A 26548-nucleotide genomic window follows, 5' to 3' on the forward strand; every position below is an offset into this window, starting at 1 on the left:
TTCAATGCTCTGCGTGCCATGTTCCTTTGTAAAAACACCAAACACGCTGCACTCTGTGCCTGCATTGCTGCATTTCACTACTGAATGCAGAGTTCCAAACACAGCTACGCCGAGGGATGCACTTTTACTAGCCAGTGAAACACTTGGTATCTAGACTCATGGGCATTAGTTTTAATCACAACTGTTAAAACAATTCAGAATTAACAGGGGAGGCAAAAAATAAATAAAGAGAATCAAAACAGATGCTATACAGAGCTACAGAATGAAGATGATCTTTCTTAGGCAAGACCTAGCAGGCAGGGAAGCCAAATATGTTCACACTGTGCCAAGCTCACAGTAAGAGCTCATTATGAGCTTGATAACTCTAAACAAAGCACCAAAATAAGCCATTCATGGGCTTCACAGGAACACACAATACTAACAGAATAGAAAATGACAAATACTTTCTCTGTCCTGAACATTACTGCTTTCCATAAATTAAAGCAGCTTTAAACAGGGAAAGTAGCCTTACAGTGATAAGGCCAAAGTCTCAGACACTGGCACAAAACCAAGTTTTCCATGTAATCCCACAATAAAAGCTAACACTGACATGAGTCAGAGTGCAGTTATCTATCCCTATAGACAACTATAAAGGCAAAATCTTAAAATATGCTTATCTGCACACATACCAACTAATACCACTTCTCTTGACTCCCTTTTACTCAGTTGTGGATGCATTACCTCTTCAGGCTACAAAATATACTCACACAAGCTTCTTTCCACAAAACCCCAAAGTTAGCCTTGCATTTGCATGCACTTATCAAGACCACTTGCCCTAAGAACCTCACTCCTTTCTCAGGTGTTTCGTTATGTCTCTTATTTCCTCATGTGCACATAATGTCAGTCACCTGGAGTCAATAAAGTTCCCCTCTGTTCCTTCAATTGCTGCTAATTTCTTCAAAGCTGTGTATATCGTTTAGGGGCCAGGAGCTATGAGTGGTTTTCTAAAAATTATTGGCCCACTCATATGGTCTGTGCAAAGCTTCTTCAGTCCATCAAAAACAGATTCTTTTAAAATCAGACTTTAACCTAAGAATGATCTGTAATCTCATAATGCCAGCTTGTTTGCCTGTGCTAGCAAACAGGATCAATGCAATGTTCTAAAGCAGACAGGTACGTAACATTTACTCTTACATAATAGTAATACTGCCCTGAGCCAATAGCACCAGAAACTCAGTACTTTAAAACTCGGTGGAACCTGGAAATTCTCTGTCTAGTTGAACCTATTTTCTTTGGCACTATGACTGATTTGGGAATTTTTAAAAAAATGGTTACATTATGTAAAGCACCAAAGTTTTTCCTTAAAAAGAAAAAAAACAACTCGGAATTCTGTGAGTCCCCAGATTTCTGACTACTGGCTTTCCAGCACACTCCTTACACATGGAGGAAACAAAGGCGTGCTGACTCATACGGATGGTTGCATAAAATCCAGCAAGGAATGTCTGATATAAATCAAGCACAAGCGTTGCTCGGAGCCTCTTTTCCCGCGGGCAGGAAAATCTCTGCCTTTGTTTTCAGGACAGATAACCCTCCATGTGCAGTAAGTGGGAATTCCTAAGGGCAAGGAGCGGCGCTGCCCTCCCGCCGGCTCGCAGCTGCTGTCCCTCGGCGGGGCCCGGCACAAGTGGGTCAGTCAGGGACCGCCGAGCTCACACGGGCCGGCCCAGCCTCTGCCCCCATCCCGGGGACACCGCAGCAGCGGGGGGGAGCAAGCAGCGTTTAAAGTGCGTGGTTTATACGCATACAACGCGGTACTTCTCTGTCGGAGAGGCAAAGCTTTTAAACACACCCAGTCGCGCTTAGTCACAACAAATTGTTTATGAACTGGATCCGCGTGAGGATCTGCAGAGCAGGCCGCGGGAGCGGAGCGGGCATTGGCAGGCGCTCCCCTTATTTCCTCCGTGTGGGGGGCCTGGACTGAGGCGGCTGAACCCCGGCACCACGGCCAGCACAGCTCGGGGCACTGCGGGGGCACCGGCTCACACCCGCTCCGGGACCCACTCGGGAAAGAGAAGCCCCCGGTACTGGCTCCGAGTCCCGGTGCCCCGTTTGCCGGCAGGGCAGCGCGCGGGGCGCTGGGCAGGGCAGCGGGCACAGCCCCGCGGGTGCAGTTCGCGTGTCTGACCGTCAGGGGGCTCCCGCGCGCGCCGCGGCGCCCCGGGCGGGCGGGGCCCCGGGTGGGCGTGGCCCTGGCGGCGGCGCGTGCGCGGTTCCGCCGCCCGCCACGTGCCCCGCGAGCGGAAGGCGGCCCCGCCGCTTCCCCTGCCCGCGCGCGCTCACTTCCCCTTCCGCCGCCCTTTCCGCTTCCGGTCCCCCCTCGCGGCGCGCGCGTGCCGGTGCGGCGTGTCCCGCGCGGGCGCCGCGATGCTCGTGCTGTTCGAGACGGCGGCGGGGTACGCCATCTTCAAGGTGGGTGACGGGCTACCCCCGGCCCGGCCCGACCTCCGGGCAGCCCCGCCACGGGCCCGGTCCCCAGGCGGCCGCCCTGTGAGCGAGGGAAGGGGCTGCAGGCCGGGTGTGCGGGATGGCGGCAGGAAGGGGGCTCCTCGGCGGCCCGTCCGAGCGCTCCCGCGGCGCTCCCGTGCCTCCCCGGGGTGTGTTTATGAGGGATGTGTGTCCCCCCCGGCCCTGCCCCTTTCGGCGCCTTTGGGGGCTGGGCGTGTTGTGTTGCCCGCCGTCCCTCCCGGGCTGTGCCCCCGCGGCCGTGTCCCGGCACAGCCTCGTGGGCGCGGGGCAGGCGGGCCGCGTTCCCGGGCGGGTCTGCGGGTTCATGGTTGGATCTTCAGGTTTGTATTTTTTTCACCGCCAGCTCAGTCCTTTTCCGAGTTCAGTTTGTGCGAACACGAGTGCGGGTGCAAAGAGAGCAAAGCTCTGGTTTCTTTTGCCGTAGCCTGCGTCAGAGCTGCACCCTTGGTGGTGCTCTATAGAGCACTGTGTTTACTTCACCTGCCCTGAAGCCTTTGCCTCCTCTTCGGAGTGCAGCTGTGCAACTCACCAAGGAGCGTTTTAACACGTGAGCCTCAGGAAGAAGCCAGACATACTTCTAAACGCAGATAGCTTCTGGTCTGTGTCCCCCTCCCAACACTTACACCTGGGGAACTGACACACACGCAGCATCTCCCTGAAGGGTTTGCTCAGCTGGATGTTCACACCGAGCAGTATCCTGCACCTTCAGAGTTACTAAAAATAATAAAATTACCTCTTGAGTAGGGTCAGAGTTCTTGTGCAGTGAGCCAAGGTCTTTTAACCTTTCACAGGAGCCAGGAGGGGCTGAAAATAACCAGTATTTTAGTTTCTGAAAGCAGAGTAGGCATAAAGGAGAGGTAGGAGGAGGGACTTAAGGAGAGAAGTGCGAGAGGTCTGTGCAGCAGTGCTGCTGTGTTCTGCTGCAGGGGTGAGCAGCTGGGGGGTCTGGCTGGGATGGATGTGCACAGCAGCCAGAGGTGAAAGCTGTAAGCTGGGAATGAGCAGACGAGGTGTTTTATAACAATATATGTTTTGAGTCAAGCTTTGTTTTTCCATACTGATCCTGCCTGTTGGCAGCTGCCAAGGCCGGATACAGCAAAGCCACAGCCCCAGGGCACATCTGCAGGGCAAGGCTCTCAGTCACATAGCCTTCCTTCCCTAGACAGGGCAGCTGTTCAGCTGCAGACCTGTGTCATTGTCACACTTGTATGTTCATTCTGCTGTATTAAGATGTTCTCTGCAGAGTTTAGCTTCCTGAACTTTGTGGCTGCTGGGGGTTTGGGGTGTGTTTTGTCTGATTTTTAGTTACTTGAGGGTTAGAGAGAATTTGTGTTTCTGAATTTTGAGGACAGGTCATGGTCACCCACTTCCCTTTTCAGCCAGAACCACAACTGTTTGTTGCCAGCATAGCTGTGCTCTGCCTTGGTGACCAAAAACCACTGCCTTCTGCAAGCTGTGTAGTTCAGGTACTCCCCTGTAGGTGTTGCTCCCATCAGAGGAGCAGATAGTAAGGACAGATGGGATATAGTCATGTTCTAGATCTTGGAGGACTTTCTCCAAGGAGTCTTACTATCTTGATTGACACAAAATATCCATAGGCATGTAATTTCTATTTTCTGCTGACAGTCTTCATTTAGCAGCTTTCTTTTTATTCTTTATTTTTCTCTATGTACCCATGTCTCTTTATAGAGGCTGCAAATCCTGTAGGCCTTTGGTTAGGAAAGATGAACTGGAGGAAAGAATCTGCAAACTGAGGAAAGGAAGAGTTGCCCCAAAGGTTTTTCTGTGCCCCGAGTCATGTGGGAAAATAATTACCATGGTTATTTGCTCAACTACTAACTACATTTAAAAAAAGGCAACTTCCTTCAACCAGTGTTTAAAAATCTGCAAGGGAGCAAAATTCATAATACCAGGAATGATTTCTACACTGAGTTAAATTGCGGTTGTGTTGTACTTGCACTGTGGGGACAAAACTGTGAGATTTCTTAGTAGGTGTAAAGATCTTGACTGTTGCCCTGAGCAGTTTTCTAGGAATTTGCAGTGTACTCCACATTTTGTGCAATGTCTATAGGCTCCAGGGCTGTAATTGTAAATCTTGTGCTATTTAAAAGCTGAGGGAGATCTCCTGTGTTCAGAGATGGGATTAAGCCATTGCTGCCTGCCCAGATGATTACCAGGTTGTGGTGACAACTCTTCTTTGTAGGGATGTTCTCTTTCTTTGGGTTAGCTCAGATTAATGAAAATAACTTGGGGGATGACTCCTTCCTGTTAGGGATCCCTGACGTTTTATTTTTCCAAAGTAGTGGCAGGTTTGGTTCTGGGTCAGCGGGTTGTGAATGAGTCTGGTAGAGGAGGTGGAACAAGCCCAGTTTTGATAAACAAGAAGAGAATTTTGCAGGTTCAGGAGGACCCAGCCATTATTGAGGAACTTCTTTAAATCAGGTGAAAGTAAACATACTGTACTATTGTGTGTCTGTTAGTAGGGTAAAGCTGCTGAGAGAGAATGATGAAACTGTAGGTCCCTGAAATTGAGTTTGCAGTGGTTAACATTGATGGAGTCAACAGCGTGATTGGATACACTGTAAATCTGTTTCGGGTCTTCTGTGCTGAATGAAGGCTGAAGATTGTCCAAAGGTGGTCTAAATACAGTTGTGTGTTGTTTTTTCTCCCCTGCAGGTTCTGAATGAGAAAAAACTCCAAGAAGTTGACAGTCTGTGGAAAGAATTTGAAACTCCTGAAAAAGCAAACAAAATGTAAGCAGCTTTGTGTGGGGATGGCAGTGAGGCTTTTGGAAGAACACGACTGCCTGTAGTTATGCACGTATGGTTCAGAAAGAATTACTGACTTTGGTTTTACAGTACTGTAAAAACTGTGAACAATGATAATGTGAAGTTAGATATGCTGAGAAACTTAAAATGGAGTATCAAAGTGAAAGAAATACCTTTTTTCCTTGCAGTGTAATTAAGTGGCAGAAGTCATTACTGTGTGTCACTGAAGCAAAATATTGAGCAATATTTTAAGGCACTCTGCATGCCTTGACAAGAACATCCAAGATTGTAATGCTGGAACTGTGTGAAATGACAGGTTTTGCTCTCACAGGAAATTATTTTTGAAAAAATAAAGTTTAATCAAGATGAAACTATGTAAATCACTGTGAATTGAGCGTCAGTGTTGTTGCCTATGCCACCAGTGAGTGTTAGCACCACTGCACAGCTGCACAGGGAGTAGTGTCCACTGACCCAGCTGGCCTTCCTAGCAAATTGCCCTAAAGTGGGGGACAGTGGTGGATTCCTTCCAAGTCTGTCTCATGTGTTTTTATTGGAAGATTTCTTTGGTTATAACAGATGCATCTGAACAAGCTATGCCTTGTGATTTGTATTTATCCTGCTCTGTAACAGTACATAGAGGAGAGGCTGGAATATCCCACATCTGCCTGTTTGTAGTGCTGGTAATCTTGCTTTGGAAGCATCATCTTGGCCACTTGCTCTACAGGATGTGGCTCTTAATAGATCTCTACTCTGATCAAAGTAACTCCTGTCTTGCCTTTCTGAAAAGGCATCAGTATAAGCCTGAAGCTTCTGTTGGGATCTGCAGATGCTTAACTCAAGCATTCAGCTTTATGTGTGACCTTGCTTCCTTTGCAGATACTCGACTCGCAAACAGCGTTGGTTAATCGCAGCTGGATTAGTCAAATGCCTTGTCCCTGACAAGGAATTAACTGGATTGAGATAGCTGCCTAACTGTAATTCTATATATCAACACCACAGGCTCTCTGAAGGGCAGAGGGAAGCTGTGCCTGAGGATCTGACACAGTGTGGTTAAATACCGTCCATATGATTTTGGGCTCTGCTCAGCAGTTAGGGCATGAAAGAATTTTTTGTTGTTGGTTTTAAGCTCAGCTCAGAACTTGTATTCTAACATCTAATTACAAGGCAGGACTTGAGGATTCATGGGTAATGAATCAGTTCAGTTTAAAGTCTTTGAAGATGCATGTGTTTGAAAAGCATGTTAAATCTGAGCTGTGCAGGCTCTGCATTCCACAGAGGCAGAAGGTTTCCTTTTGAACATGAGTGGGAAGATGCTATCATCAGTCAGTCAGGGTGCAGTGTTGAAATTTAAATGGATGATGTCTGTCTTTAAACATGAACTACAAACAAAAAGGGGGCTTAAGTTTTCTGGTGATGTTGGTCCAAGAAATACCAAACCCAAGTTCCTTATTTTTTTTTTCCTCTATGTCAATTGTGGGACCCAGCTGAAAAGTCACACCAAATCCAACCTTAATTTGCACATTTAGTGCTCTGACTTCTTATTGAGGATCTGGGTTTCGATCTCTGCTCTCTTGCAGCCTTGGGGAAAAGAGGGGAACTAGAAGAGTGAAGGCAGAAAAAAAAGGTAAAATTGTTCTAGCATCTGGTTTATGATGTACATTTGTTTACATGCTTTTATTTTTCTTCTGTAGAGTAAAGCTGAAGCACTTTGAAAAATTTCAGGACACCACAGAAGCACTTGCTGGTAAGTGAGTTAACCCCATTCTTAGAAAAAACCCAAATCCCTATCATGCACTAGTTCACTCTGTCCCTGCTCTGGTTTTTGTATAGTTTTTAAATGACAGGTTTTTCAAAGTATGCTGTTTTTGATGCCTTATGAGGTCACCCATTCGGTCTCCAGTGCAGCAGAGATGTAATAAAGTCTAGATTTTTCCTACTGTGTGTATTTCCCAAGCAGCTCACAAATGGGCACCATGTAAGTTTTGCCTGATACCTGTAGCCTGTTGTCAATGATGGATTCTTGTTGAAGCTGAGTATAACTGATTTGAGTCAACATTTCGTCACTACCACTGAGACAACAGATGGGTATCAGAGAGTGTTCATTATTGCAGTCGCCCGTGTTCTAGGGATGCATATTATATTATGCCTGTGTTTTTCAGCCTAAAAAAATTCTGTACTTGAACTCAGGAGTTTAAACAAAATGGAAAGCTTTATATTGGATAATTTTTACAGATTTTACACTTAAAGGCTTGATGCTGTGGACTAGTTTGAACAAAAATGATAGAAGCTCTAGGTATTAATTCATAGTGTGACAATGACTGCTGAATGTGCTGCATGACAGCAATAGATGGATTTTCCAGGTTGCATTTACAATTTAAGAGTGTTTTTTTCATTCTGATGTGGTAGAGCTAGCCTATAAAGGAAACTAAGGAAACAAGAATGGAGATGCTACCATTGTACATGGGATGCAAGTAAAAGAACTGAGATGAAAGCTGCTGTATGTTCCTCTCCATGGCATATTTTTTGGATTATGTTGCTTTTGCATGGGTATGGATTCAGATCGTGAGTAGTTAGGCTGATTTTTTAAAAAAAAAAAAAAGGTGGAAAATTATCTCCATTTTAGAAAAGTTGAGAGTAAACTCAGCTCAGCATTTAGATGTTAATCTTACATGTCATTAAGGTTCTGGAAACAAAAAATCACTGGCCTTTGCTTTATTTAGTGTGATGAAGATGTTGCATCAATCACAGAAGTTCAGTGGAGCATAGAGCTGACTGTCAAACAAAGTTGTATAAGTGCCTGCTTAAAATATATTGTGTGGGATCATAAAGCTTTTACAAATCTATTAATATTTGAGAATGAAGAATGTCCTTTTAAAATTCTTCTATCTGCATGCTATATTAAAAGGGTCTGTGCTTGACTGCCCAGTCAGTGTGTTTGGCATCATTCCTCCTTGGGCTTTAGATATCACATTATCATCACCAGAGGGTGCAAATAAGCCGTTACTCAATTTTAGGATATCGTGGTTTCTGCCTGAGGGACCTGGAAAATGGTTGGTTAATTAAATGATACACAAAATGTTCCCATATAACCCTGCCTTTGCAAATGTTAAACATGCATCTAAAGCATATGGCATACTGTTTGTAGAGATCTTTAAAAAAAAATTGGCAAAAATAGAACTGAAACCATATGGAGAAAGGAGAGGCAACTGAGAGAAAAGTTTTTGATTTAGGCTTCCAAAGGAACAAATATATAATTTTCTTCTATTTTGATTTTAGCCATTGCATGGCAAAGTAGCATTGCAGCTCAGACTAGAGCTACTGTGGGTAGTTAAAACAAATGTACAAAGTTAGGAGTACTATTTTTACAGATTTTAGGAGGGGAAAGAAACTGCATCTTTCATCTTTTTGTTTTATACAGCATCCACAGCTCTTGTAGAAGGCAAGCTCAGCAAGAACTTGAAGAAAATTCTCAAGAAGATTGTGGCAAAAGATGCCCATGAGCAGTTGGCTGTAGCAGATGCCAAACTTGGAGGTGTCATAAAGGTGATAGCTGATTTTGCCATTCTTCCTTTTGCCTCATGCTGCTGAAATGTTATTGTCAGGTTGCAGAGATTTTGCAGTTACTAGCACTGGGTTGTGCTGCCAATGCTGTGCTTGCAGCGTGGACGATATCTAATCCTAACATTTATACTGCTTGCATACAGGAAGATGTTGTCTTGAGTACACAAGGGAGTGATATTGTAAAAGTGCACTGAAGTGTTTGGATTTGCTTGATCTCTCTCTTAAATGTTGGTTAGAAACCCAGCAGGTAAAAAATTAATTTTCCTGATGATCCAATCCAGGAAAAGAGTAGGGTGAGGAACCGAACAAAAGACCCCAGACAGACAGACAGACACGCTTATTCCTCACTAACAGATGCTGCAATAGTGGGGTGATGACTTACTGGGAGTGTGCATCGTTCTGCCTTCCTCAGTCTGCAAGCAGTGTGCACTTCCTTCAGTCCTTGCCTGCCAGAGGAAGGAAGAGGTACAGTGGAGGTGGACTGCCTTCTCCAATGTCTCCTAGGTGTCAAATACCAGTTTCTCATCTCCCATGTCCAATTGCTCTTTGGTCCACTGATTTTTATTCTGACAACTTCCTCGTGCTGTTTTAGGAGATGAGTGTAAGCTGCAAAATCATAAGGGTTTAGTGGTAAAGTGAATAATACCAAGGACTTTGAACTAATTACTCAGTTTTGTTCTCTGAAAATGACCCAGAGCCCCCAACCCTCTACCTCTGAATTTTTTCTCTGTGGCCAAACTGTTTCTAGTAAACTGCAAAATCTTGAATCTGAAGTTGAATCTTCTACATACCAGATGTGTATTATAAATCTCTTCACAGTGGAATTGTTACTATGTGTGGAACTGGGGGTGCCACTGCCTTTAGTGTCAAAAGCAATGAAACTGTTGTGTGATCATGGGATGGCAGTGGGAAAACTAGTCATAAATGATATAAGGCTGCTGGAAGAAGGGCTTTAGAGGAATGTCATGTTGTGCCTGACTTTGATCGTTGATTTCCAACCTGCAGGACAAGCTGAATTTGAGTTGTATACACAGCCCAATGGTTACAGAGTTGATGAGAGGAATTCGCTCCCAGATTGAAGGGCTTATAACAGGCCTGCCTTCTCGAGAGATGGCAGCCATGTGTCTGGGTCTGGCACACAGGTGAGTTCCTGGAACAGCTCTGTGTCACCCCATGTCTGCCCCACTCCTGTGTCCTGGGCTGTGCTGCTTGAAGTGTCTCTGAGTATGTGACGTGGTCTCATCAAGACACATTTGTATCAGAAATCTTGTTTTGTAATGGAAGGGCTTTCTAGTTTGCACCCACCATTTAGGGAAGGCCTCATCTTCACCCGAAGTTGAAGTTGATAGCTTTCCTTTGCATTTTATGTACTTCAGGATTTTGTTTGGAGTGTCTCTGTAGGAGTCAAGTGGGTAATTTAAAATTCCATTGCCACTAAGAGACAAGGTGAAGATCGTGATTTGCTGATTTATGCCAGAATAAATACTCATATAATTGATAATTATGTAAGAATGTTAAAGGCAGAGTTGTCTTTCCACCTTGCTATCACTGCCTTTTAGGTTTAATGGAGTAGTAGTTAAGGATCAACATGAGATCAAACATTCCATTCATGAGCAACTTTTTAATCCATGTTCTGATATGACCTTGTCCTTTATGAGCCATTGGCAAGTTAGAAAAATGCTTTGCTGTGGCTAATTTCTTGAAAATAGATGTGTGTTTGTTTAGAAAATGGGCATTAATATTGAAGGAGGACTTTAGAGATGCAAATCTTCATTGATATCAAGTGTCTTTGTAAACATACATTAAAGCCAGATGGTAATGGGCTTTCTCAGACAGTGAGAATCTGTTCTAGGAAGTGTTTTTTGTTGCTTCACATTAGCATTGCCGATATTGGCTGCTGGGTAGGTGTAGTTTTGTGGGTTGCCTCCAACCGCTGCAGAACTGGAAGTGCTGTCGACAAATACTTTTTGTGGGGAACCATGCAGAAAGAAAGCAGCAACCAATTTCCTACCACAGCACTCACGTGCAGTGTGCTGCATGTGGTACAAATAGCCTTCACTTTCCCTTTCACCCTGGTCACAGGGTATGTGTGTGTACACATGCCAGAGCTGTTGTGAAACTTGTGTCAGTGTGGCTTCTGGCCACAGCTGAGAGCAGCCAGTGGCATAAAACTGAGCTGCTTTGACTGAATGTATTCATGTAAAATAGGAACAGGTGGGGCATACCCTGCAACAGGAGCTCAGGATGCTGATGAAAGTGTATTTCTGTCTCCTCAGCCTTTCCCGATACAAGTTGAAATTCAGCCCAGACAAAGTAGATACCATGATTATCCAGGCAATCTGTAAGTATATTTAGAGCTTAAATTATTAATGGATTTGGCTTAGGAGAGCTGACTTCTTTATACTGGTTACTGAAAAGTATTGCTGTCAACGTCCTCCTAGTATGTCTTGGTACATTGGGCACTGATGTTCAGCAAGGCATAAAGCGTGTTTTCTTAATAGGGCTTTCCACACCCAGGAACATTTGTAGGGTGATACAGTAAACTGCCACTTTCTCTTACATAGAAATCAGCTGAAATACAGACAGTCCTCTAAGGGCTTTCCTTCCAAACATGCCTCCCTTCTGAGTAGTGCTGGGAGAATGGGCCCCACAGGAAGGCATTTTGTGACCCATCGTTTTAGTGGCATCTTGCACAGAGGGTATTGTAGAACTAGACTCCTTTGCTAGGCACATCAGACATGCTGCAGTGTGTAATGCTGCATTTCACAGGCTGAAATTGTTAACACAGCTAGGAAAGCCCATTCCTTGTTTCTCCTTGAAGACATCCACATCGTAATTGGCACGCTTGCTGTGAAGCAGTGGTGAGGAATCCTGTTTGGAATATTAATTCCCAGACTGTTGTCGATGATGAAACATGTAGTTAAACTGAAATTAATGATTTGATTCAGTTCCTTCGTCACTACCACTGAGACAACAGATGGGAATGTTGGTATTGCATTAGCAGGAAATATTTTAGCCCCAGGGCTCTCTAGCAATATATACTGTGGATGCTGTGCTCTTAGATTCTAAATCTGGTTTTTGGTCATATCTGGTAAATGGTGAGCCTGTTGGTTTTGTATTGAGTATATTTATATTATAAAGGCAACTAGAGGGCTCAGTGCAATCTTTTAAATCAAGTAATTGAATATAAAAGTCAGTTTGTTACCATTAAAACATTTCTTCCTTGAAGTTAGTCGGATGGCTGCATTTTACATCAACCTTGTGTGTAGCACGTTGGCTGACTGGGGGAAGAATAATTGGTTGCTGTTCCCCTTCCAGGACAACCTGCTTTGCAGCTGTTAAAAGGAATCTGTCCAAGACAATTCCAGTGATGAAACTTTCAGACCACACTCACGGGGATGCTAACAGTTCTGTAATATTGTGCCTGGGATTCTCTGAAAAGTGAAGAATTTTAGTGTACTGCAGTTTGTTTTATTCCAGTCTTTATAGGATAAAATACCTCAGTTAATGGCCCTTTACACTATTTAAATTTGTTGATTTGAGAGTTTTCCATTTTTAGATTACCTTTTAAATAAAAGTAGTCCATTCTTCTTTCTCTTAGCACTTCTTGATGACTTGGACAAAGAACTGAATAACTACATCATGCGCTGTAGGGAATGGTATGGTTGGCACTTCCCTGAACTGGGCAAAATCATCACAGATAACCTTACCTACTGTAAATGTGTGCGGAAAGTTGGTGAGTAGTAAGAGTCATGAGCCTGGAGCGTGTTGCACGGCAGTGTGCAGTGTACTCATGGCACTGACTTGTGGCCCAGGTCACACTCTCATCCAGCTATCGTGACACTGTGCAGTCCTGCCTTCAGCAGCAGTGTAATCAGGGCCAGCAGAAAAGCAGGGTATGTTTGCATCTGTGCAGGCTTTGGAAGCTAAGGAGAAAGCCAATACCACATCACCAGCCCGGTTCTGCTGGGACCACCAGCATATCTTCTGAGAATGCCAGTTATTCAGCAGACCGGTTTGGAAATCAGCTTCCAAAAGAACTGATGTAAAGAGAAATGTCTCCTGTTTCTGGATGTTCTTGGAGACAGCAACTGCTGGAATTATTCACAAGAGCAGAAAGAATGACTGCTGTAATACTTGGGACACTTGCCTCACCTCTTGGGCTCATGTGCTTTGTATTGATGTTTCTTTTTTTTAGTTGTTTTTCTTGGATTTTTTTGTGGTGTTGCTTTGTTGTTTTGGGTGTTGTTTTTGGTTTTGTTTTTTTTTTTTTAATAATGAAGTTTGCAGTCCAGAGGGAGACTTGTAGTTTGAAGGGAGCTTTTTTCCCAATTGTAGGAAGAATTAAGTAGATTTGGTTACTGGTAAATGACTGCTTGCTTCCTGGAATTCTTTCTTTTTAATATTGTGACTGACAATTTTGCAGCAACCAGCTATGGAAAAGGTGAAGTATGCAGAGTTACAGAATATGGGTGCCTTTTTTTTTAATAGGTTCAAATTTAGTGTTTCCAACCATTCCTAGCTAGTATAAACATAGAACATTGACATATATGTTGGGAATTTGGAGTAGGGTGAAGGCAGACTCGACTCACTGTTTTTGTTTTGGCCTTTTATCTACATGTGTTTCTGTGCCTTTTTTTTTACTAGTTCATCTTGCCCCCAGCACAAACATGCTTTCATCTGTCCCCCACAGGAGACAGAAGCAATTTTGCTTCCTCTGATGTTTCTGACGTCCTACCAGAGGAGATTGAGGAGGATGTGAAGGCTGCTGCTGAGATTTCCATGGGGACAGAAGTATCAGAAGAAGACATAAACAACATAATCCATCTCTGTGATCAGGTACGTACACACAGATGGATAGCAGTGGGAACTCCAGCCATTGCAGAGCATCTTCTACCAAGGAGAGGTTTTCTGAGGGCAGTGCTGACACACTTGGGATGGCAGTGATGATTCCTGTATTGTTGCTTTCCCGATGTTCAGACATGAGGGTGCACAGTCACTACCTCATCTGAGCCATCTCAGACTGCTGATAACTGCACAAAGCCTTCTGAAAGTGGCAGTGTTACTCTGGGGAGGAATTTTGCTATCATTGTGCTTTCAAGTCTTGAAAATAATGGCATTGTATAGCCTCTTTCTAATCTGTCACTTTGGAAGCTAGGTGATAAACCCTGGAGCGCTGAGGCCCCAAAAGAATTAGGAGCCCTATCCTGCTTTCCTCTGGATTGTATGTGAACACCCTCTGACTTCACTTGTGCCAGTTGGATCCCTTTGTGACTTTACCAGGGAGTGGCAGGATTAGGAGTTCCTGTTCTTGGTCTAGACCAGGCTGCTTTTTTGTGTGCGTTCTAATTGTGTGTATTTGTATGGAACAAGTAAAGAGCATTTATCCCATTTCAAGAGAATAGTGGCAAAGATTTATGTGAACACTGAATGTTCCAGGGTTTTGTCCTACAGAAAATGCCCTTACTAAGTATTTTTGTTCTGCTTCGCTGTCTTTGGCATGCTGTCAGCTCCTTTATCGGGAGCTTTGCTGAGAAAGTGAGTTGCATAGGGGAATAAGCAACACAGATCCAATATACTTGGAGGATGGAGCTCTACTCTGGGAATATGCCCTATATAAAGCTTCCCGTAACTCTGGCTCTTGGCTGTTTGCATTTTGCAATTTGTTAGTCTCCTCACTGGAAGTCTCAGCACTTCCTCATTTCAGTGTATTTATCTCTTGATATTTTTTGGTCATCTGATACTGACTCAAGTAACCACACTGTGTCTGTGGCAGGTGATTGAAATCTCTGAGTATCGGACCCAGCTGTACGATTACCTGAAGAACAGGATGATGGCCATTGCTCCCAATCTCACTGTCATGGTGGGAGAACTGGTCGGAGCCAGGCTCATTGCTCATGCAGGTGGGTTCAGTGGTCAGGGTGAGTAACTCTTAGGTGACCTCATCAGAGGCTTTTTCCTTGGTGCTGGTCAGCTAAAAGCGTTATGTAAGGCCCTGATGAACACCTCGTGGTACAGGGGGCGAAGGCAGCACTTCAGCACTCTGAGAGTACCAGCATGAGCTTGGTAGTTGTCTGTGATGACGAAGTTCACAGTTGGCCTGAATTCTTTTCAGAATATGAGGGCAACTTAAGTCACTACCTCTTCTGAGACACTTACTGAGCCTCCTGCTGATAGTTTAGTCACTTCTGAGGTAAAGTGCTGACAAACCCACACTACACTTCTATAGTCAGACTGGCTCAAGGTAGCAGCCTTATTTCAGTTATCTCTGCTGCAGCTCTGTGATGACGTGTTCTTGCTGCCAGACTGTCAGGAGTAGGCATTACTCCAGTGGAATATGTTTTATTGAGTCAGCCTTCTTTCCTCATGCTGAAATCAAACCAAGAGAGTTGAAGCACGAAAGACTGAAATGGTTAACTGTCCTTCAGGAAATGAATGTGAAGCAGGTCTTCAAAAATAGATGGCTCTGAGCTTCTTACACTGTTCAAAAGCAGGCACCTAGCCTAGCTGCTCCTCTGACAAATTGCTGTTGCTGTGTCACCTCCTCCTAGGCTCCCTCTTGAATCTGGCAAAACATCCAGCTTCAACAGTTCAGATACTGGGTGCTGAGAAGGCACTCTTCCGAGCACTGAAGGCTAAAAGGGACACACCTAAATTTGGCCTTATCTATCACGCTTCCCTGGTGGGACAAACCAATGCCAAAAATAAAGGCAAGGTAAGTTGCAGAATTGCTCTCCACTTTGGCTTTTTCCGGAGCGTGAGCGTTTTGAGCTTCACGGTGAGGCTCTTTCTATGGCTTGTTTGACTGTATTGCTTTGTGATAACAGGTAAAATAACACTGTCTACAAATCTTTGAATGTTTTTCATTCCTGTTCAAAAAAGTGAATGGGATTGTCTATTTGAGACATCTGAGCAATAACAGATGCATTCCTGCTGAGTTATGATGTAACACTGGCTTTCTCAAGGGCTACGTTACCACTTCCTTTTAATCTTGCTTGAAAATGGGTCTCTTGTGCTAAAGCAAGTAATTTTGGGCTTGATCTTGAAGAGCTTAGGTTTTTATAGTGTGGGTGGATGAATGTGTGTTTGAGTTGTGAAGAAAGGCTGTCCATTTGGAAATTACACCTCAAACTAACCTGATCTAAAGTTTGGGATAGAGTAGGATACATGTAACTAACTCACTGTCTCGGACATTTCCCTCTATTTATCAAGAAAATAAGGTGTTACATTAACAGTATTTCAGTGTTGAAAGAATGATGCACTAATTATTTTTGGGTTAAACACTGCTAGTAAATGGTTACTTTGTTCTTTTGCATGTGGGTATGGTTTCCAGATCAGAGTGAATCATTGCCTTATGTTAAGTCTTAGCATTTAATATTATTTTTGGCTTTTCCAGATTTCTCGAATGCTGGCAGCCAAGACTGCCTTGACTGTTCGTTATGATGCCCTTGGAGAGAACACCAGTGCTGAAATGGGAGCTGAGAACAGACTAAAAGTAGAGACCAGACTGAGGATTCTGGAAGAGAGAGGGGTAAGTCTAGCAGAGGCTGCATGAAGCTGATGTTCTTGTTGAGGGTATGACTTTCTGATGCACTGCTTTTGACTCTTTCCCTGTCACTCAGTAGTGTGTCACTCTTGCTCTGTGGTTTCTCCCAGCTTTGGCTGGAGCAGTCAGTTGTGTAAACTGGCTGCAGGCATTTTTATGTCAGCTTTTCTTGTTTTCCTTTACATTATCTCCTTAAAAATCTTGATACTGAACAAGATGAGTAAGATCACACCTTTACATTCACTGCATCTCCATGAATTGCCAAGATATGCTTATTACTTCATAGCTTCTTTCTCTTTACCTTAGAAAGGAGTATTTGGGTTTTGTCTATGCCTCGTGTTTTCCACCGTGGTTCCTCAGAATCTGAACACTGGTGATGCTTAGTCTAGAGGAGCTTTCTTATTCTGCAATCTGCTGCATTGCCCTCCCACCACCTAATGCATATCCTGCCTCTCCACACCTGTTCCATGTTGCCATTGGCCAGCATGCTGGGAGAACATAAGGTCACTTTCCTCTTTTAGGTGACATGCCTGCTGCGTGTGATCTTGTGAATGATGACTAGGTGCAGCCTTCCAAGCTAGAAGATCTGATACTAGTGCTGTAGTACTGGCATCACTAGAACAGAAAAGAAAAATCCAGGGGGAAAAAAAATCCAGAAAAACCTGCCCATCCTCGAGTGTTTCGTGGGAGGTGATACTTCCCATTGGAACAAAGGCAAGGAGACACATTAACACCAAAATACAAACCGACCACTTGACAAGTACACAGTTAATTCAAATCCAGTTTGGGACCTGTACTGTGGTTTTAAGGTTGGCCTTATGCCAGCCTTAGGGTGATACATGTCCTGACATACTCTTGCCAAGAAAAAAAAAAGTGTGCACAAATTAGAGCAGATTTGGGGAATTCAGAGGTATGATGTGGTATGTTTGATCCAATGCTAGATACCCTTTACTTGAATTAAACTTCTGAAGAGCAACATCAGAAAAGCCTCAGTTACACTCCCTGTCACTATTCTGCACCCGAGTATAAGACTTGTGCAGGTACACAAGAACCTGACCCATAATATATGTCTGTTTTTCTGTTTTTAATTCCTTTCAAGAGCTGTAAAATGTGTGTTGTGAATTGTTTTCATTATGAGTAATTTGGTTTTCATATCTGAATTTTTCTTGTAGATAAGAAGAATAAGTGGCACTGGAAGAGCCTTGGCGAGGACAGACAAGTATCAAAACAAGAGGTGAATAGTTTTTCCTTTCAGGCTTTTTACTTGGCTGAGTATAAATAACTCTCCATGTTTTTATTTCTGAAAAGCTTTTTGTTTGTAGGCTGAGTTGACTTAAGATCTAGAAAACATTTTCTGTGCTTTTAAACAGTGATGATAAGTTCTGTTGCTAGTAAGAACTTCTGGTGTCCCAGATTTTCTAATAATAAATTACTGACATAATCAGATAACAAGTGCTTTTAGGTGCTATGAGCATCAGCCCAGAAAGCTGGGTGTTAATATGTAGCAGCTTTATTTAATACAAGTCTGAATGAAATAAATTTGAGAAAATTACAGTTTGAATTAATTTCCTTGACATGAAAGCTGTCCTAGAGACCTACTTACCATCTTATTCTTAAAGCAGGCACCACTTCTTTTGAACAAAGCTTCACCTCCTTGTTTTAGTCTTGTACATAATAAGTAATCCATGTCTTAAGCTATAGGTGAGGTCTGTATGTACTCTGGACACTGTTAGAACAGTTTCTGGTGCCCAGAGTGACACTGTAAATTGCAACTGGGACAGCTGAACATCTGAGGATTTGAACAGGGTATTATTAGTCTGAGCTGTGACATCTGGGTTTATCGCTTAATTTGGTTGCAGGCTTCTTGCTTAGCTTGGCCTGCTTATTTTGCTGAGCTTTTGGTGTAGAGAGGGCGAGAGCTCAGCAAAAACAGGGCTGAGTGCTCATTCTGTGAGGAAAAAATAGCACTGTTGCACCCATCTGCAGTCCCCAAACATCTTTCAGGAGCCTAGCTGTAACTTTCATTTCCATATGCCAGGCGTTTCCAAGTGTAGTGACGGCTGCGATTTCTGGAGCAGCTTTTGCAGAGACAGTGTCAGTCAGGAAACGAAGCATCAGGGCCTGTCACGAGACAGTAGCTTAGGGAGGAGACAACGTAGATGCTGGGTTTTGACCTCTTGAAATGAGGAGTCATGAATTCCTGCCAGGACATGTTTCTGCTGTTAGACATGCTTTGCAAACATGTCTAGGCTTGGGGGAGAATCTGAAGATAATTCCTGGCTGTTTGGCGTAGTCTGACTGCCTAAAAGGAAAACTAGCTCAGTACCTGTCAAATTGTCCCTATAGTCCAAAAATGGCAGTATTGTATGGGGATGTTTGAAGGGCTAAACTAGTGTTTTGAGGAGATTGGCAAGCATCTTAGTCGTGTATGGGACTGTGGATTTTGAATGAATTAGGTTAATCAAAGTAATGTATCAGAAGTTAAATGCGAGGTAGCTTTTAGAGATGAGGTTCAAGTGAAACATTTCAGTATGCTTTCCAAAAAAGATGCAAGAGTGGGTTTGGTTTGGTTTTGGGTTTGTCTGGGGTTTTTTTAAGTAGCAGCAATATCTTGACAATCTCAAGGAAGCCAGTGTGCTCTCTCTTGGGTTTCACTGAAGCAGAGTCCACTGTTTGTAAAAGGCCACATAATCAATTCCTGTAAAGCAATATGTGGTGTTAATAACCATAAGGATAATTTCTGATGCTTAGAGGAGGAAATGATGGTACTGCCTGCTGGCACTGCCACATGGTTCCCGGTCCAGTCACTAGCCTTGGTTGCTTTTATAACATGTGCAAGTTAGCTACTTCAGATTCCTCTTTTGGAAAAGTTCAGGTGCTCAGGATGTGGCTGGGGGGGAAATATTTTAGGCTTACTGTTTTAAAACTCCTTTCAGATGGAATTCAGCACTGAATTCTTGCTATTTAATGACTCAATTGCCCCATACAAGTTCCAGCTAAAGAGCACTGGATTTCAGGGTGACTGGTTCTCTACAGCCTGTAGAGGAGCTTGGGTCTGAACAAACAAGCGTGCAGTAATTGAGAAGAGGCAGTTTCAGACACGGATTAGGTATTTCAATGTCCCATCAAGTCAGTGATACATAGTGAACCATAGCATTACCCTGCCTTGTGAGTTGTGCCCTCTCAATGTAATAGTGGAGAGGCAGTGTAGAAAAGGCAAAAGTAAAGCTACTTTTAATACTCTGTGTGCATATCTACACCTGAGGGTACAATTGAAGGGTAATAAACCAAATACAATATAATAATATGCCAAATGGTGAGGAGCTCTGTGCTTATGACCATAAGGCTGTGCTGAAAAGGCTTTCAGCAACAGAGAGATCAATCTAGTGGGTAATTGAAGTGCTCTATAGAGCCTTGAACAGATATAAACCAGAATCAAACTTTTACTTAACTGTTATCTTTTGTTCAGATCAGACAGTTGTACTTGGGGGGTATCTCTTCTGTAGTCACGATTAGTGATAAACCACCTCTGTATTGGAGAAAGGGCCTCACTACCTGTAGATGCTTTGTTAGCTGAGTAAGATTTATTTGCAGGTATTCTTGGAAGGTTGTATTGGAAAGTTTGTGTTCAAATGCAGGAGCTTACCTGGGGGCCAGCTCTTCTTACCGCTGTAATGGACTTGTTTCCTTCGTTACAGCGAAGTGAAGGTGTTTGACCCATCTGGTGACTCAACGCTTCCGGTTGTTTCCAAGAAACGCAAAATTCAGGAGGTGGAAGAACAAGACACTGAGGTTCCAGTGAAAGCAAAGAAGTTCAAAGCAGAGATGAAAGGTTAGTTGCTGTGTCTGTGCTGCTGACATATTGCTGTTTCCATCATGCAGTGGGGCTTAACGTTTACAGCCAACCACAATACCTGGTTATTCTCCTTGAGTATGACAGTGTAATTCACAGTAGTAATGATCCTTAATGGACTGACTGCTGTTAATTTGCTTTAAGCATCTGCTTTGAGACAGTTATAAGCATATAAGAACATCTAAGAATGACATTGTATTCTTCTTGCAGAATTTCTTGCTCAGCAGGTTCATGTTTAGTGACCCTCAGTATCTTGAAGACAGAAAAGCTGTTCTCTGTAAAACCAGAAACTTGCCCAATTTTCTTTCAAGAATACTGTTTTATTCTGACTAGAAATGTTTTCTGGCACGTTTCAATGTACAAACAGGTCAGAATTTGAAGTGAAATGACACTTGAAAATTTCCATCTGAATTTACATAACACATGAACAATTGTTATTTTCTGGGGAGCTAAAACTGAAGTATGGCCACAGTTGTTCTTTCCTTCTGCTACGTTACTGCGTAAAGAAAGATTTTGAACTGACTTCAAAATAATCTGGTTTTGTACTATGGTTCATTTTAAGAAACATTCTCTTCTCTCCAGTGTGCACTTCAGCACCTCCAGAAGGCTGGCCTATACTTGCTGTGATAGTGGAATACCCAGTGTGTATCTTGGGAGGGGGAAAAAAAAAAAGGGAAAAAGAAGATGACTTTAAATCACTTCTGTGAGATCAGGAGCCAGATCTGGGCAGGAGCTACTCACAAGTTTTGTCACCTCTCTGTGCCTGCAGCAGGTGAGGGCTGTCAGAGCCTTCCCGTTCTGCCTTCTCTGCTGCTGTGTTCTAAGGACCACAGTGTGGTTGTGCTGGTTCAGTACCTCTTCTTGCTCAGCTGATGCTGAGGTGTGATCCTTCCAGATGCCAGTTGGTCTGTGGTGTCTGTTTACATGGATGGAGCAACTTGTAGGAACCTAAAGGTAGCTGAGAATTAAAGTTCTCTGGAGGGACAGTCCTTTCTACTGTAAATCAGAGATCTGTGGCCAAGCTTGTTCTCTTATCATGAGACAAGGAACCACGAGTACTTTGGAGGTTTGAACTTTGCCCGTTTGCTTTTGGAGAATGTGGATGTTCTCACAGTTACTGCTTTTGATTATCTTTGGAACTAACTTCCTTTGCTATAGCCAGAATTGTTCCCTTGGGCTTCCTTTGCATTATCAAAGCAAGTGTTGACATCTCACAGGCATGAGCTCCTCGCAGGTGAAATATTACATTGATTTCCAGCCTGGTCTCTTGCAGTTTGAGGGGAATATTTCTGTTCATAGTTTATATTATTCAGTGGTTCATGCTTTTGTACACAAATTTATTGGTGTTTGCTTCATTTACTTTACCGAGCATTGGTATTTCCTGGTTTAGGGGTTGGGTGGAGCTTAGCAGGTATCCTTGAGCTGGAGATAGTGTCCAGAATAATTGTGGACCACTGAAATCTGTGTTGTTTGGTTGTTTTTTAAACTTCCCAAAACCTGAAGTACAGGATTCAGATGTGTTGTTTTGCTTCCAGAAAAAATGAGGCATTCTTCAAACGTGTGGTTCATAGCTCCTGCTTTTTCCCAGTTCTTCCTGTTTTATTTGGATACCTGGGCATTAGTGCTAACTATGCCACTTGGTTCAGACTATGGAATAAATATTTTCAGAGAGCTCATTTATCTTGTATCACCTGCATGCAGAACTAATCCCTTCAGCCTGTCCTCTTGCACCCTATAAAATAGCACTGGCCCTATGTTTGCAGATTCTTGTATTGGAGCACCCAGCAGACTACATGGATTTCCCTGACACCTGCTAGACAGACCATGGCCTTGCTGTTTTCCAGTGTCATTTCTGTGGCTGCACAGCGTGCTAGAGAGGGATTGCTGGGTTTGGTCCCAGAAGTTTGAGTAGTTCAGCAAGCCCCATAATACACACAAGAGTGCAGAGAAGGTCTCAGCATTAAGATTTACGCTGCATGTCCTCTTGAGTACACATGAGCCTTTAATGTCTGCTGTTCTTGGCTTCGTTCTCATTTGATTTTTAAGCTTTTTTTTTTGATTATTGAGCTTTTGCCTGGTCAGAGATTACACATCCAGACAGTGCATCATGAAAGAAGCCTCTGCCCCCTCCTTCCCCTTGCTGTTTGTGCAGCTGCAAGATAAATGGGGGTGGTGGAAAAAGTAGTCCTGGAAAGAAAGGCACTTTTCAGCCATTTTTATCCAGTTTGGGTTACAAGTTTCAGACATTTTTATCCAGTTTGGGTTACAAGAGGAATGTAAAGGACAGGAAGAATCTGGGATGCTGCCAGTGATTGATTTGTCAAACTATTGCTTTTAATATCTGTTGGGAAGGGGGCCAACGTTTTGCATTATGCTACCCCAAAATGTAAGTGTTACTTTGAGATGTGTGGTATTTTCTCTCTGCCTCAGTGGGGTGCATGTGTGGCAGTACTTTGGGTGGGAACTGGCAGGGAGGCTGGGGGTGAGCTATGACTTCAAACTACTTTCACCTTTTATACCTAGAAAGAAACCAAGCAGAAGGATAGTGCCTGAAACAAGTTACAATTCACTGAAGGATTTCTCTGTTAAAAGCTGTCTTAGTGCTGGGGGAAGGGAACCAGGGCAGGTATTTTTGTGACTGCAGTCTGAAGTTGGATGTGGCTGGACAGAATGCATACCACCAGCAGAGCTAGCCAGTGCCCACAGTGAGGCCTTCAGCTCTCATTTAGCATCGGGATACAGTAGCAGCCAGTCACTTGGGAAGGCCTCTCCTGCAAAGAGAAATAGCTTAAATTAATGGAGTGAACCCTGCAAGATGCAAAGCCTTAAATGACAGCAACATCATGACAGGATATCTTTATTGATAGGCAATGTGTAAAGTGGAGCATCATGTAGAGGAGAGAGGGCACATCAGGCGGGTGTATAAAAGCCTAGAAAAAAATGGTGAAAAATGGGTGAGCGGAACTGCTCAGCTGGTGATTTCCAGCACTCGCAGGGCCATCAATCAAACTGCTCTTCTGGGGACTGATTTCTGTGCCTCAGTGCCTGGTAGTAAGAGCTGTTGGTTTCCTTGTCAACTGCTGTGTACCACAAAGAAACCCCGCTGGCCTTGAGTGACTTAGAAGTACTGCACCTTGAGGGAAAAGGCCAGCACCCCTGGAGCCTGTGTCCTCATTCTGCCTAGGTGCAGATATGTGAAGTCTTGTGATGAGCTTTCCTGGAAAGCAGCAACTGACATCTTCAGGGAGGGGTCTGCTGCTGGCTGTGAGTGCCCCGTGCATCATCTGCAGCTGCAAATTGTGACAGGTTCACTGCCTCATGTGTCACACTTGATGACACGTAGGGTAATAGCGACAAGTTATTTTTTCAAGGTTACCACTCAACATTTTGCTTGAAAATGCATAGCTTGCCAATCCAGCTGAGTGAAAAGGTGTTGCATACCAAAATACCATGTGTATGCTCCTGTTGTACTGTACGGTTTTATGTAATTTATGCTTACTTTTCAGCTACTTTGTATTTCCCTGTGTCATACAGAGGGAGGTGAGGATACTTAGTTTTACACGTTTTCAATGCCTTAGGCTCACACACTGTTCATTGTGAATTATGTGTGTGGCAGAATCCACTTAAAATTATATTTAAGGGTTCCTTTTTCTGGAATTCTTTGCCATTTTGCTTCTGGTATGTTTTTTAATGTCAGCAAACTGCACGTGTTAACTGGCTGTATGCTCATGTAGACATGGCTAGAATTTTTTTAGCCTGAAGCCAGTTTTTCTTTGTCTGAAACTAACGTTAGAGGCCAAGTTTGAAGTGTATTTTTGACTTCTTGAGGAACTAAACTTGTGATGAAGTACACTCAAGATGTTACGAGGTTGTGTGGTTTGGGTATTTTTTGATAATTGTACAGTTCTTTTTGTGAGGGGTGAGTGTTCTTCAGAATGAAACCGATTCTTTCCTTTGGGGGGCATATGGTGACAAAATTGTCTTGGGTCACACCCCCAGTAGCAACTGTACATACCACAAACATCACTGAGTTCAGCATCATTTTTGTAGCTACTGAAGGACAGTGGTTGCTACGTCATGAACTTAGTCATGAGTACTATGTATGGAGAAACTTGGTATCCAGCACTGACTCAGCTGTGCAAATAAATTTGACTTGGGTATGCTCCAGTAACAGCCTGGCTGCTGCACAGCCTGCCAGCTTGGGTTTTTTGCCTAGAGATTGCTAAGACTGTGGTATGTATTCTAGAAAATGAGTGGTAAATCATGGTTCCATTACCATTGTGATTAGACAAGGGCAGCTGTTGATGAATGGTTCTAAAAAGTAACTGTAAGGTCATTAGTAAATCTCTTCCTGGGTTGACATTCCTCTCAGCTTATATAAATAATTCCTGTCTTCCAGAGCAGGAAAGTTCCTGCAATAAATGCTTTATGTTAGCTCAACATTAAGACATCTTTGTGTTTGCCAGTCTAAACAGTAAAGAAGACTGGTCTGCTTCTTAGCAAATCTCCAACATCAAGGTTGGGAAATCAGTTGTGAACAAGCTGCTGCTGACTGAACGCATTTCTGATGTGGAGTTTAGAGTCCTTTCACTGCTTCTTTGCTGCTGCTGAAAATATTTGCCAAACTGTGGACTGTCTCTTTTCAGATGGAGTACTTGAACATAATTTGGCAAAGAAATGAAAACATGAAAGCTTGTTTTAAACCTTGGGAGCAGCACGTAGGAGCGGTGTTTGTACCAGCGTGTAGTGCTGTCTGAACACTGTCACTTGTGAATTAGGCAGTTGTATATTTTGATTATAGCGGGGAGTAGTCATGCAGGTAAGGGCAAAGCAGATGGTAAATAAGTGTAGAGAGACTTAAAGAAGAGGCAATGTGGTTTTCAGTATTTTGCATTCTTACTGTCATCATTGCATCTTCTCACATTTCGTAGCTTTTCCATCTGCACTCTTAATAACTGACAACCTGCTTTTCATCTTTGTCCTTTCTGTGGTACAGAAGGCACAGCTGTAGAAGATGATGAACCTGTCAAAAAGAAGAAAAAGAAAAAGAATAAGGAAAAGCAAGCTGAAGAAGAGGAGGTACTGAGTGAGGAATTCCCGACCAGCCCCACAGTTGAGGTGAGGCTGAATTGCATTCCCTTTTGGGAATGTGTTTTCTCCAAAACATCCAGAGTATAGAGTGAGGTGGGGAAAAACTCCTATATGCTATGCAAAGACAGTCTTGCTCTAGTAGATCTGTGCTGTGATATCTGTAACTGCAATGTCCAAGAAGATCTGCATTGCAGAATAAGGTCTGGGAAGTTTGTGACTGTAACTCCTCCGTGTTTCCCCTCCTTTTCCTCTGCCCACCCCCAGCTCTCATATTTCTCTTTTTGCATCTTTCCTAGCGGGAGGAGTGTCCCTTGGTGCCGATCCACAGACATCTGTCTAGAGTTTAGGACTTGCAGGGAACGGAGGCTGTACCTGCTGATTTGATGAAGCATCATTTGATGCCTTCCAGCAGCAGTAGAGCAAATGGGACCGGGCCTAACTTTTTGCTCAGTTCTGAAATCCTGTTCTTAACGTGGGGTTTCATTTTCTCCCCTTTGTGTGTGGCAGCTGCACTGCCTGACCACGGTGCTGAGCTGCCAGCACAGCTTCCCTTGCCCACTGCCCCCGGCGGGCTGTGAACAGCCGGTGCATTCAGTGACTGGAGAAGGACCTCCCTCGGGTTGTGCTTTCCCGAGCTGGCAGCTGAGGGGATGCTTCGGGTGTGAGCTCTGTTGCCTTGGCTACTTGTGTTGCTTTGCTTTTCCGTTATGCTGTTCATGACAACACTTGTTTGTTTGCAGAATGCAGAGAAAAAGAAGAAGAAAAAGAAGAAAGTGAAAGAGGAGGATGAAGACTGATCGGGAGCAGGGGAAAACATTGACCCTTGGACAAGTGCTTTGGAGTAGCATTTCCCAGCATAATTTGTTTACCCTCTTGCTGAAAACTAACTTCCTTGTGCTGCAAGAGGGCAAGGAGATGGATTTAATAGCTGTCTTCTGCCCTGGAATAGGATACCCTGGTGTCTCTGCTCATCAGGAGGATTGCTGGTTTTTTGCAGTTCCTTTTTGTTTAAAAGCTTACAGTGGGCTTTTCACAAGCCATCTCCACTGATAAGGAATAAAACTGTTTTTATGGAGATCTTATGCCTCTGTCTTTAAACTTGTTTGCTGGTTTTCTGGCCATTATCAGGACTAAGAGTTACTGTTTTAAATGAGTGATCAACAAAAACTCTAAAAGTGTAAATGTTCTGTGGCAGGTTATTCTCTAAAGAATTCAAAGGTCGTA

At 43.6% G+C, this 26548-nt stretch overlaps 1 protein-coding gene and 4 non-coding genes across 5 annotated transcripts; all 5 read left to right on the forward strand.

Moving 5' to 3' along the window:
* Positions 1-2325: 2325 nt before the first annotated feature.
* On the forward strand, positions 2326-26399 carry NOP58 (NOP58 ribonucleoprotein). Its single transcript, XM_050340636.1, has 15 exons — positions 2326-2448; positions 5182-5258; positions 6965-7017; positions 8692-8816; positions 9840-9976; positions 11111-11175; positions 12436-12570; positions 13528-13673; positions 14611-14737; positions 15386-15549; positions 16231-16365; positions 17553-17614; positions 20079-20212; positions 25230-25351; positions 26065-26399. The coding sequence occupies exons 1-15, from the start codon at positions 2404-2406 to the stop codon at positions 26119-26121; spliced, it is 1584 nt and encodes a 527-aa protein (XP_050196593.1). The 5' UTR covers positions 2326-2403; the 3' UTR covers positions 26122-26399.
* LOC126653098 (small nucleolar RNA SNORD70) lies at positions 7270-7358 on the forward strand. The gene has a single exon (XR_007632132.1). It is a non-coding gene; the product is annotated as a small nucleolar RNA SNORD70 (small nucleolar RNA).
* LOC126653099 (small nucleolar RNA SNORD70) lies at positions 11726-11815 on the forward strand. The gene has a single exon (XR_007632133.1). It is a non-coding gene; the product is annotated as a small nucleolar RNA SNORD70 (small nucleolar RNA).
* Positions 13770-13853, forward strand: LOC126653096 (small nucleolar RNA SNORD11B). The gene has a single exon (XR_007632130.1). It is a non-coding gene; the product is annotated as a small nucleolar RNA SNORD11B (small nucleolar RNA).
* Positions 14904-14989, forward strand: LOC126653095 (small nucleolar RNA SNORD11). Its single transcript, XR_007632129.1, has one exon. It is a non-coding gene; the product is annotated as a small nucleolar RNA SNORD11 (small nucleolar RNA).
* Positions 26400-26548: the final 149 nt, after the last annotated feature.

Source organism: Myiozetetes cayanensis, unplaced genomic scaffold (genome assembly GCF_022539395.1).
Source record: "Myiozetetes cayanensis isolate MyiCay16 unplaced genomic scaffold, myiCay2020 scf9, whole genome shotgun sequence".
In the NCBI taxonomy this organism is placed as follows: domain Eukaryota; kingdom Metazoa; phylum Chordata; class Aves; order Passeriformes; family Tyrannidae; genus Myiozetetes; species Myiozetetes cayanensis.

Excerpts from the sequence above, each read along its gene's own strand:
- NOP58 (XM_050340636.1), top strand. The coding sequence starts at position 2,404 with ATGCTCGTGCTGTTCGAGACGGCGGCGGGGTACGCCATCTTCAAG. Across the intron at positions 2,449-5,181 it reads CGGGGTACGCCATCTTCAAG|GTTCTGAATGAGAAAAAACT; the intron begins GTGGGTGACGGG and ends TCTCCCCTGCAG. Across the intron at positions 11,176-12,435 it reads CATGATTATCCAGGCAATCT|CACTTCTTGATGACTTGGAC; the intron begins GTAAGTATATTT and ends TCTTTCTCTTAG.